The 13219-nt window shown below is 40.9% G+C and overlaps 1 protein-coding gene across 2 annotated transcripts in view; it reads right to left on the bottom strand.

Annotated features, from left to right (window-relative positions):
- The window catches only part of wasla (WASP like actin nucleation promoting factor a), a 33613-nt gene that overhangs the window by 11865 nt on the left and 8529 nt on the right, over positions 1-13219 (bottom strand). Inside the window, exons 2-5 of one of the 2 annotated variants that reach the window (XM_044355638.1) lie at positions 12769-12903; positions 10754-10840; positions 9192-9288; positions 7590-7613 (exon numbers count right to left, since the gene is read on the bottom strand). In XM_044355638.1, coding sequence (XP_044211573.1) covers positions 7590-7613; positions 9192-9288; positions 10754-10840; positions 12769-12903 — 343 coding nt within the window. The remainder of the gene's footprint in view (positions 1-7589; positions 7614-9191; positions 9289-10753; positions 10841-12768; positions 12904-13219) is intronic. The other variant, XM_044355639.1, reaches the window with a different exon arrangement.

Below are 13219 nucleotides of genomic sequence, written 5' to 3'. Positions count from 1 at the left end.
ACATTACCACCTACACCAGAGAGGAAAAAGTAATAAGGTGCGTTTGTGAGGAAACTGGAATCAACACTATCAAGACTAAAACCTGCAGACGACCTGATATCGTGGTTGTAATGACGACTGCAGCCTCTCTGGGATACTGGCAGGACTTTATAATGGTTTTATACTGGAGTAAATAATCTAACCAACCCCTCCTGACTCTCCACAATCATCAATATACCTTTAATAATCCCAGGTACTTTTTCATGAATTTGCTTTGCAGTTATAAGGCTTGTGTTTAGACCTCTAGACCGTCAGGAGAGCGCTCGGTAATCCCCGGGACCTGACGGATCAATACGGCGAAGAGCTGCTGTAAACTCTGTCGTCTTTCATGTTCACCAAAAGTGATTTCATCCGTCTGCGCTGAGCTTTCATGATCCATCTTTTGCATTATAAAATGTCAACGAGGCCCTCCGTGTCTTCCTCCCGTCGGTCCGGCTGTTCGGTCCTCGAATTCCTCGTAATCTCCACAAACTCTGCCGCAGCATCTGACATAACCACTAATCCACTGCTAATCCCAGTCCAAATCCCCTGGATTCCCCATGAATGCTGGATGTCTACGACCAGACCAACAGGCTCACCTCAAATCTCCTGTCTCCTGAGGACCGAGGCGGGCCTGGTGGTCGTATCCCCCCTTTAAAACTGAGCTTCATGGGATGGTTCTGTGTGGTTATCGGTACCAACCAGGAGTACTTTCAATGGTATTGATCAGAGCTCACAGCAGGATGAAGTATGTTCAAACCCCAAATTACTCAGATCTGAACTTGTTTCTTTACTCTTTATTAACAAAAAGGTCTTTAGCTCAGTACTGAAAGCTGCGAACCTTCCTGCTAAAACTCTGGGTTCTCCAAGAAAGACCTGAGGAGTAGGGGTGGGAATCTTTGGGAATCTCATGATTCGATTCCAATTCTTGGTGTCAGATTTGATTCTTGATTGAATAAATAAAAAAGGGGGCACAATTTGTAGTCTCTCACTCCAGTATAGTGTGTGCCAAACCATTCACTGGTGTTCTTAGTCCACTGAAATGCAATATGAAACATAACTGGCAGCTAAGATAGACGATCTTGATGAAAGTCACTGTCAGCAGAGGAAAGTGTGAAAGAGTATGCAGCTTTTAGAAAGTTAACTGCATTAATTAAGTATTTTACAGTCTTCTGCCTGTATGAGAATTGTAAAATAGTAATTTACTGACCAACATCACTGGTTAAATGTCTTCTGTAGTGACAGAAGTTGGTGTGTTTGCTCTGCAGTAAGGGGAGCAGCAGGAGGAGGACTGCTCCGCTGCGTTGTTATTAACGTCACGTCTCCAGCAGAGGAGAGCAGCCTCTCTGCTGCACCGTCAGCTCCGGGGGGAAAGACGTCGCTGTAGACGCTGAACTGGTGCAGGGTTTATGAGTTGAAACACAGTGAACACCAAGTTATTTTCTTGTTGGTTTAAGTTGTTTAAGCGCTGCAGTGCGTGTCGGTCAGCTGCTCTCGTTTGTTACTGCTACAGTTCGCTGCTCCGCTGCGCTAACGTTAAGTCTCTGGGTGATGGCGTAGAGAGTATTCACAATATACTTCATGTTCATCTCACAAAGGTTATGATTTAGTCATTAAATAATTGCCTTTTTTGAAGATGACCTACAGGATAACGCTAGCGTGTGCCTGCTGTAGACTGTCCGGGCAGTTGAGTTCTGTCTTTTTCGTCCCGTCAACATCACGTTATTAACCAACGTTTAGAAAATCTATTTGACATTTGTGAATCAATTCAGAATCGCAGCAACGACCATTAACTTCCTTCCTCCTTGGGTGGATACAGCAGAGCACCCGACCGCATTCAGTCTGAACAGCATCTGTGAAGAAGCTTCAGCTGGATTTAAGAGTTCATATCAGAGTCAGAGTCCTCAATGTTCCCAAAACAATGCGAGTAATCCCCGAAGTACTAACGTGAGCACCTTCCCAAACAAGGGTGTTGTTTTATTGATGTTCTCACAATGAGGACAAGGACAATACATGGAAGAGAAGGGAGGAGGCGAACAAACATCTCCCAAAACAGAGAGGCACATCCAGAGAGCAACAACAATGCAACAACTGATTCGTCGTGACATTTTCAGCTGTGAAACATGAGACCGTGTCACCGGGGGATGAACTTCAGGGAAAAAGAACCATCTCAAGCACATGGGAGTTGATTGAAGAGTCGACTGATCTGTTCAGTATATGTTAATCCTGCTCTTTACAGCGTCAGTGTTTGCCAACAGTCAGGGGGGCTTAATGAAAGTAAACAGTCTTTTGAGATGACGTGCAGACATCGCTGCTACACCAAATTAAAGCTCTGACGCACAGTGACCTTTACTAACAGCTTGTTGGTGTTCAGATGCAGGAAAACAAACGCAGCAAAGTGGAATTTACTTTTAGAAGGCAACCTTTAGATTGCTTTGTTCACTTTTCAGTCAATGTGAAGTATCAAAAAGCTGCTTCTTATGCATTCAGAGGCTACAAACCCAAAGTTCTGACATAAAACTAACTGACATCTCACTTCTTGTCCATTGATTGAGACATTTAAGCTGGCTAAATCTGAAAACATATTTTCCATCCACACTAAAAATCATGTGTTTGAAACCAAAACAGAACTTTTGTAAATGGCCTCCAGAGTGGATCCAAAACCTCAAAACGTCAGCCGGGTTTTAGTGAAGACAGGAAAATTGAGCTTTTCCAAAATTCTGATGTAAAGCTGTTCAGTCACAGTTGGGGGCTGTGTGGCGGTAAAATAAAGAAAACAACTTTCTGTCATCTCCAGCTTTCTCTGACTATAAAAAGAAGTCTTCTGTTCACACTAAACAAGCTTTTTTCTCACCTGAAAACTGAACTTGAGTAAATAAATCTGAAAACTTGCGTTTTTGTAGTGAAAGTCTGGTTGAAAACTGTTATTAGAGAAAATGATGTGACACCCGGGGCAGTAAAGTTAAGAAGACAACTTCCTTTCTCCTTTAACGTCTTCTATTGATCATTTTTAACCGTTAATAAAGTTAATAACACAGTACAGCTGTTGTCATTGATCTGTAAACAGCTTTACAGATGTTTCTTTTATAATAGTGGTTAATTGGGAAAATGCTTTTTGGGCTGCAGGGGACATGTTGTTCATTCATTATTGTTTGTTATTGTAAAAAATAATGATGTTTTATGATGTGATGACGCTGTGGTTCAGGTCTGGTTAGGTTTAGGTACAAAAAACACTGTTAGGTTTAGAGAAAGATCACAGTTTGGATTTAAATGATCACTCTCATAAATCTAGGGTTACCATCGAGACACAACCATAATACACCGATGGTCCCACTGGTCAACACCAGTGTTGGGCAAGTTACTGACAATTAGTAATTAGTTACTAGTTACTTCTCTCAAAAAGTCACTGAATTACTTTACCAATTACTGCATATAAAAAGTACTTTTGCACTACTTTTAACATAAAAGTGTAACTCTTCCCAAAATCTCAGAGTTTACTGCGGATCCACAAATCAAACCAGAAACAGCAGCAGCAGTTCAGTAACAGGTATAATTTACAATATATAACATTATAACTCCAGAGACAAAGCTTATGTTTTACCATGAATTGGCTGCAATGACATGAACTTAACATGTTATTCCCAACACTGGTCAACACATGTTCAAGACAATCAACAACTGTTTGCTTGTCAATCAAAAGAAGATGACAGAAGAGATTTAACGGATGTTTCATGTGGATGGAAATCTTTACAAATACGACCTGAAAATGCTAACGTGGGCGTATGCTAGCTCAGTGTAGACATGATCTAAATACCAATATATACTAGGGATGTGCAGAGAGCCCAGTGTTTGTATTTGTATTCGAATAAAAGTGGAAAGAGGCGTAAAAATCCTGTTTTTGTTTTTATTACACTTTTAATTTTAGAAAATTAAAGTGTTACAATAAGTGTTCATGAATAAACTGTCTTATGAAGGACGACGTCCCCACACCAGGTCTGGAACTGGAGTCTCCCAGATCATAGACGACTGCGCTGACTACTGAGCTAAAACTTTACTCATCGCCTCACTGCAGACAGACCTCTACCTATTTATACACCCATAACACAGAGACAGCACAGCGTTTAACGTGTAGGGAGGAACTTCAAAGGCGATTATTGCTTTGCACTTTTCATTTATTGCCTATTTTTTATAACCTAACTTTGTGGAGAGGAGAAGGGGAACAACATCTCAGCTTTATCTCTGGAGAACACCCCCAACTAATAACTTTTTAAATATTTGTATGAAACAAATATTAGTATAAAACCCACTATTTGTGCTTTGCCCAATAATGTGTTTGTATTCGGGCACACCCCTAATATATACAAACACACCATAAATCTTTATTCATTATCTTTATCTGCATTTATTTTTTCAGAAGCAAACATCAAAGCTCATCTCTGATCTAATCCACGTTTACACTGACAGTTTTACGACGCCGGTTCATGTAAACTGTCTTCTATTTAAAGAAACATTCGATGAGTAATGATGAACTGACAAGTCTAAACAAAACAAGATGTTCAGCAGCAGTTAACTGTGAGGATTACAGATTAGGCCTAATGTGAATCACTACAGGGTTTAAAGGGAACAACAACAGAGACCATGTGGTCTACATATGGCACAGATGGGATTCCTGCTGACCAGATTAACCTGCATCAGACTCCGCTGTGTGTCACCGTGCGAGTCACTCCGTCTGTGAAACGACGCCGTCAACGTGTCAGGAAACATCACGACTCCACACGCTCCGGTCTCCTGGAATGTGTGATCCGGTCACGCAAAACAACATCTATTTTCGTAGAAGACGCTGTTTTTAATCAGCTTGTTGCCTCGAACAACTCCAGTCTGCTTTTGTTGGATCCGTATCCAGATACATCCGGATACAGAGTACAAACTGACCCAGAATCTCACTCAAAGTCACTTTATCCTGGAAGATTTGTGCTGTCGTGGTGAAGGAATTTCCCCTGCGGTGATTCAGGGTGGCTCAACAGTGCAACATGTGGTCTATGTGATATTAGCGCCTTTTTTTTGGTGTGTGTGAAAATCAAGTACGTTCAGATTGCATGATTGGTGGAAAACTACTTTACCATGTTAAATGGCTGCCTGTTCGACCATGTGGTGACCCGGGAGAGTTTAAACCAAGTGGTAACCGCCGGGACTGTGAAATGAAGCCAAAAACTGCAGTTCCTTGAACGACCACTTGAGGCTCCAACAGCGAGTCAATCCCCATAGACCCCCATGTTAAAATGTCCAACTTTACAGCAGAAATAAACATGTTTACAGCCTTGTTTCTCCTTTCATGTCAACTGTACGGGGGGTGAATTTTTTTATAACTCACCTGTTTAAGTTTTATTAAGCCGTAAAGTTCTGCATAATGAAGGACATGGCTGCTTTGAGTGACAGGTCCGCCAGCCGCTAGGTGGCTTGTTTCAGCCGTTCGGCCCGCCTCTTTGCCCATTTTTGATTGGCTGGGAGTTAGGCAGCATCACGCACTGCCAAGATGGCGACGGCCGGAGCGGCTCAGTTTGAGCTTCAAAACTGCTCTTCAGAAACCAACGGGTGACGTCACGGTAACTACGTCCATATTTTATACAGTCTATGGTTTAAACATATGACCGATACGTGTTTTTAACTACCGAGCATCAGCACTGATCAATCAGAGCCCTGTTATGTGGTTTAGCCGGCGCTCAGTGCGTGAGAAGCTTTGCGTGGCGGGCGGGATCCTCTGGAGCCGCTGGATGGACCTCAATACACACATTGAAGTCTCAAGACAAAAAGACAAAACATAAACATAGCACAGTTGTGGCGGTTTCTTACCATCCACTGTGGTTATTGCGACAGCCCTACTCATGTCAACCCATGTCAGAAATACCAAGAGCTCTGGAGGACCACAGTAGCACTGAGTCACATGCTTTTATTGTGTTTCTGCACAAATAAAGTTCTGAATGAAGCTGTAGCTGTGAACAGGGTTCACAGCTAAAGGTGTGACCTGAATGTTTTATCAGTGTGAACTTGAGGTGCAAACTCACAGTACTGATAAGTCCGGTGCAGGACCTTTGTAACTGTTTGTCTACAGGTGTGGTGACTGTGAAAAAACTAGGACACCATAATTCAACACTACAGCAGATAAGGAACATATGAGCACTGCTGTCATTGGTTACTGAAGGTGGATTTATACTTGATCTCTGAACACACTTGACTTGAAGAGGTTTACTCAGAGCTGCTGTAGATACCTGAGGGACAGCTTTGTTGTGTGCATGCGTAGACGCCGAAGCTACACCCGTTAACACTGTAACGCACAACTATAAAACCCCTTCAGGGCTACAAAGGGCGGCCCGCTAACATATCCTTTTCTCTCCGTTTTGGCCGTCTATCCAGACTAAAATGGCGTTTTTCTTTCCAGAGTGTGTAAATGTGAAAATGCTGGTTTGGTAATGTAGTGTGTAAACAGACGGTGGCGTTTCATTGGAAGAGGAAGAAGAAACAACGACAGTAACAACAATGGCGGACAGCTTCATGTGAACGTTGGTTCTCTTTATCGTCTCAAACTGTTGAAATCTGCTGCAATAAAACTAAATGTCAGGAAGTCGCCAAGGAAACGTAAACAGTACACTGTTTCTTCTTCTTCGCTGGTTTGCTGTGGTTGACCTGCTCGTCTGTCCTCTGCACATGCCCGGTAGGAGGAGAATTACCTGTTTAGGTGCTTTAATGTGGACGGAGGTGTCGTTTTAACCCTTTCATGCATAGTGGTCACTACAGCGGACAGCTATTCAAAAGCCGTTTTCTTAGATATGCTTATATAGGTTTTAATGGTTTAGTTCCACATCAGCCACCACAGTGGACGCTAGCGTGTCATCCCATACACTGCCATCCACTGGCCAGCCTTTGTAAGTGCAATACAAATATCCTTTTCTCTCCGTTTTGGCCGTCTGTCCAGACTAAAATGGCGTTTTTCTTTCCAGAGTGTGTACATGTGAAAACACCGGCTTGCCGTTGTAGCCTGTAAACAAACGCTGGCGGTGGCGTTTCATTGGAAGAGGAAGAAGAAGAAACACAATGACAGTAGGTGTCGTCTCTGTTAGCAGCTCTGACACGAAGCAAACACACGTTGATTCTATAAAAACCTGCGAAGCTCTGAAAGGATGTGAGGTTTCACGGCTAAAACTAGAAGACAGCTGCATTTGTGATAAATGATCAGTAAATAATTATGGAAGAAACGATGATAAACGTAATCACTGTAGGATTGATAATTTCTTAGTTCATGTGTTCCTTATAATTATTGATTGGTTTGTTAATTTCTGTTCTTTTTGTGTTTTATTGGTTTTGTTGTTTCTGCTCATGGGGCGTTGGATACGTTCATGTTATTGGATTTTTGTTGTTTGATTTCAAAGAACAAACATTGGTTAAAAAACTAAATTAAAACAATTTGTTTTATATTCATATAAACTTGTGATGAAGGACAATAAAACAAACAGCTGTGAGCCTGAAGAGGGAAGCAAAACTGAATCTGCATGATCAATATTAAGGGTTCAACATACCATTTTTAGGGTCACCTCTTTTGTCTGCAAAAGAAAAAATTAACACGGTTATACTTTCAGAACCATCCGAATTAAAAAAAAAACATTAAAAAAAGGAAAATTGTGCTTCGTTAAAATGGAAGATAATTAGAAGTTTAACCAGAGAAGAAGAAGCTGTTCAAGAGTCAGAAAGTGTCGAGTTAGTGTGAAAAACATGCTGCGTCACGTCTTCGATGCCGCTGGCAAAACGTCAGAAACACAGTTCTGTGGAAGTCTTCGCCTCGAGCAGAGGAGACTTAAAAAAAAAAAAAAAAAAAGGTTTGAAAGCTCAGTTGTGTCTGATATAAACCCTTAAAAACCTCCTCGTGTCGCTGCTCCGGGAGCCTTTGAACCCTCAGTCATCATCTCAGCTTGAGAGGTGCACTTCAAAAAGGGCCGACATGCTGAGAGCAGCTGGAGGGAAGCCAGAGAGGAGCTTCACTGCAGACGTTTTACTGCACACAGTCGGTTTTACTACGGCAGAGAGGAGCAGAGAGAGAAAATAACACGGTCCCAAACTCAAACCAAAGCTCAGCCCACATCCTCATCTGAAGGTTTGTTCATCCTCCAACATCCACAAGATTCTAGATGTAAAAGGTGTTTAAACACTTTCACACTGGAATATTAGACGGAAACCTCTCGAAATAAATAAAAGAAGAGCTGCTTTGTTTGTTGTGTTTGACTGAACAACAAGAACAAGATGAGAAAAGAAAATGTTTTATGTTACGATGAACAAGAACAGGACGAAACAACAGAGCTGCAACTAACGAGTCTTTGCATCATCGATCAATCTGTCGAATACTTCCTCAATTAATCAATCAGCTGTTTGGTCCATAAAATGTCAGAAAATGGTGAAAAATGTCGATCACGGTTTCCCGAAGTCCAAGATGACGTCCTCAAACGTCCTCCAGCGAGAAAAAAGCGAATTTCTTCACTACGTTCAAAATGATCCAGAGAGAGACTGACGGCAAAACTGGATCTAACAAAACAACCTGGTCTGATCACAGAGGGATGAGGTGGATGATGCAGGTTGTTTTATTTTTTATATTTGTATATAAAGGAGTTACTGTGAACTTGATACAGCTGCCTTTTACTTCCTCTGATGACTCTCATGTTTAATATGATCTGGATTTTCTGAGCAGGAAACAATCAGCTGACTTACAACATTAAGTCTTTTTAGAAAGATTCATTACTGATAGTAACAGCTTCTACATTAAGCTGGTTAAATTCTGAAATGACATTTGTCCACACACCTCCGTCCACATTAAAACACCAAAACGGGTAATTCTCCTCCTACTGAGCATGTGCGGGGGGACAGACGAGCAACTCAGCCACAGAAAACCAGCGAAGAAGAAACGGTGTACTGTTTAGGAGCCTTTTCTCTCCCAGTCAGTCATCGGTTGCGTGTCTCTGTTACAGCCAGACATGAGCGAGGTGGAGCGGTTTGGGACCTGGATTCAGGTTTTGTTAGTAGAGGAGGAGGAAGTGAGACGTCCGGTTTAAAAGGTGTGAAAGGTGAAAGGTCATCACAGGCTGAAGAAGCAGAGAAAGAAGAAAACAAACTGAAACGGTGAAACAACTCACCGGTTTTACGTTGCCGTCGGTTGAGCAGGTCGTTGATGGCGACTCGGAATCGTTTGGCTTCTTCCTCGCTGGCAAAGTTCAGACCGACCTGACAGGCCTGAGATGAAGAGGAGGAAGACCACAGATTAATAAAATGTTCTTCTTCTTTAAATAAGAAGTATTCAACAGAGAGATTATAGCAAAGCAGTAAGCAGGACAGATGGACCAGAATTTAAGTACTTCTAAACCTGACATCTTATTTTGAAAATCTAAATGCATCATCATCAGGCACTGTCTGGGGTTATTTATACTGTTGGTTCACTTTATCGTCTCAGACGATGTCATCAAATGTTTTGTTTTGTCCACAATTTAAAGATCTTCAGTTTACTGTCATAGAGACTAAAGAAACCAGAAAATATTCACATTTAAACGCACAATATGTAATTTCAGCTGCTAGGGGTCTCAATCAAAACAATAACAACAGACGGAGTGTGATGACGGTGTGAAGTAGCAAGGGATCATGGGAGTTGTTGTCTTCATTGTTAAACAACCAGCGTCACCGGGATAGGATTACTCCAGTGTTCATCATCCACAGAGGTCTCCTCCTCTCCAGAACAAATGTACACGCAGATTAAAATCGTTAAAAATATTAATTAAAGCTGTTTCACGATGTTTGGTGACCACCGGACTTCCTGGAGGGGCTGTTAGCCGAGCTGCTGCTAACGTTTGTCCAGTTTATTTCTCTGATAACTTAAGATCCAGACGTCCAATGACTAAAATCCTTCTTCCGGCTAAAAGATATAGTTAAAAACGACCTAAATTTATCATGAAAATGTGTCTTAAAACTGAATAAAAGTCCATTTATAACAGTTTGTGTGGAACAACCACAACGCCGATGTATTATCTTGTATGTGTGTAAGTTACTCTTTGGTAGACGCCATTGTAGCGGACAAACACAGCGCCGCCGTATGCATCTGGTGCGTGTTTACTCTTTGGTAGAGGAGGTATGACGTCATCGACAGGCGACCAAATGAAACGGTCCGTTACTTTGATTAAATTACAGATTTCTCTGAGTTTGAAAATGTAAATACACAACTCAACAACATATATAACATGGGTCTAGTTGTTTATAGACATTTTAATGTGGAATAATTACATATTATAGCTTTAAGAAGCAGGAATCAGAGAATTTGGACATTTTCTTCTTAAAAAAAAAGACTGAAAACGATTAATAGATTATCAAAATATCTGCCGATTAATTTAATCGTTGACAACTAACTGATTAATCGACTGATCGTTGCAGCTCTACAGTTGAGAGACGAGAGCTTCACATATGTTTTGTAGGAATAAAATGCTGCTCGGATCTGTGTTTCTGCTTAGTTCAGCCTTGTTGCTTTGTTTTATTTCTGCTTTTTTTTTTTACTTTTAACATCTTTAAAAAGCGCAGACACATCCCTGGAAGCCTGCAGCTGCTTCACATTACTGCGTGTGTGTGTAAAGCAGGCGGAGTGTAAGAGCTCTACCGTGAATATTCGACTGTAAACACACGAGGTGATTATCATCAGTGAGAGCTGCGTACTTACATCTCCTGCAAACGAGATGAAGTAGGATCTGGAGCTGCTGATGGAGAAGTTGTGGTACAGTTCCTGTTCAAACATGGTTTTCCCTTCCTGCAAAAAAACATCAGACACACACAGAGAGAGAAATATCAGTGAATTCTCCTTGAAGTTTAGAAGGAAAACACCTGTGACTCTACACTGAATATTAAATCACCTGCACTGTTCATTTAAAAGCAGACCTGCTGGTTTCACATCGATTTCCTTCCTCTCTGTTCCTTTCAATGAAAATCAATGTTTTCTTCTTTTTAAAGTGAGAAACCATCAAAATTCACACAACTGTCCTTTTCACAACATCTATCCAAGCGGTTGCACTTTTGATTTGATTTCCTGATTAGAGAGCTCGTTATATTCGGGGCGTCGTGTGCAAAACACTCAAATACTTAATGACGGGATGCAACAAACAATTATTTCATAATTTCTCGTTTGTCTAGATATTCAGTTTACTATGATGTAAGAAAAGGAAAAGCAGTAAATTCTCACTTTCCAGAAGCTCTGTTTTACAGTTTAGCTAATTAAATTTCTCTGGAGCAGCTAACAGATTAATTGGCTAATTGTTGCGGCTCTAATTGGATGTCGAGTGTCCCTGAACGCAACAGCAAAGAGGAGAGTTATCAAAACACTTTCTGCTCCCATCTGCTATATACCCGTCTACAGAAACACACTGCTGTGATGGATCATCTGTCTGCAGCAGGTTTTCAGAGTCTACAGGTTGATTTTGATGGAAATAGACTGAATCAAACAGACTAAATATTCTGTCAGACTGTTTATAATCCAGATGGATTTCAGAGCCTGAATGAGCGTCAGACAGTAAACAGTTTTTACAGCTGCTGGTGATTCACTTTGATCCACCGGCGGTTCACGCACACACACTGATTGAACATCATCTTTATGCCACCGTATTAACTTCCACAGTGACTGTCTGCAGTGTTTGGATGCAGTCAGACAACAGTCCACATACTGTAGAGGCAGTTTGAAAGACAAAGAGAGAAACGTGAACAGATTTAATGGAAAGGTTTGTTATTTTTACCCAAGCAGACCTCATTTAAATGGTGATTATTATATATACGATGATACTGTATCACAACCTTACTGACTGACAGACATTTGAGGAACAATCTGCAGTTTTTCATTGAGTAGATCAGTTTTAGAAAAAAGATTCACTCTAAGCTACATAGAGAAAAGTGGATTTGAGGCTGATATCAATATTGATTCATTCAAATATCCTCTGGTGTTTAGTTAAAGAGGATATATTCAGCTCTATGTTTATATTCTGGGTCTCTACTGGAATATATTTGTATGATTTCCAGTTAAAAACTCCTTATTTATCTTCTACTGGTCCTTTATGCAGCCCCTCAGTTCAGCCTCTGTCTGAAACAGGAAGTTTTAGCTCCTGTCTCTTTAAGCCCCGCCCTCCTGATGAGCCCGCTCTGTTCTGATTGGTCAGCTTCAGGAAGCTTCCTGCAGCTCCGGAGGTTATATAAACAAACTATAGTAGCAGCCTTACAGCCTTATATTTTTACTTCATATGATGTATTTGATGGTATTTTTCAGACACAAGAACAGTTTCATTTATTGTCAACTTTAATATTTTGATGGTTAAAGTTTATATCCACAAACGCAAACGTTTTAAATCCCCAACTAGTCTCCTGCATGTGTCCGACTGCTGTCTTAATACTCAGAACTCTCTTATGTAAAGCTCTAATCTTTATTTATTTATTTATATATTTTCCTCAGCTGTCTTATTTCTTTTTTTCTCATATATGATTCTTATTTCTTTTGGTCCTGTGCCTTTTATGTTGTTCTACGTCCTTTTTGGGATCATTTGACTGTATTTATATATTATTTGTGTGTATTTCAATATTTGACTGCTAAAGAAAATAAAAAGATAACAGCATATAAATAACAGACAATCACAAAAAGCATTATTTATATATATATATATCTTCTTTAAAACTTTACAGATGTTTGGTGTCTCTCACCTTGATGTCAAACACTCTGATGAAGTAGGACCTCTGTGGGTTGTCTTTGACCAGACAGGCGACTCCACAACATCTCTTCACCCAGCTGCAGCTCCTCTCGGCCATGTAGACCTGGACCACCGCCGAACACAGAGTCTGAAGACCAGACAGAGGACATGACGGCCATCATCATCATCATCATCATCATCATCATCATCATCATCAGCTGCTTTAAGGCTCATTAAAAAATCAAGATGCTCCATTAGGAGGATTTCAGCTACCAGGCCGTGATCTCCCCTCTCTGTGACACGTCCGGATTTTATAATCACATCTGACAGAGCAGGAAACAAGGAAGAGGAAGAGGAAATCTACACGATGCAAAACATTTAAGCAGCGATAAAAGAACGGCAGATAACGACACACCTGCTGAACCCGGGTGAGAAACAAGAGCAGGTCATTGGGGCAATATTGA

The sequence above is a fragment of the Thunnus albacares genome, chromosome 7 (genome assembly GCF_914725855.1).
Source record: "Thunnus albacares chromosome 7, fThuAlb1.1, whole genome shotgun sequence".
NCBI lineage: Eukaryota > Metazoa > Chordata > Actinopteri > Scombriformes > Scombridae > Thunnus > Thunnus albacares.
This window is presented reverse-complemented; position numbering and strand designations above follow the sequence as displayed.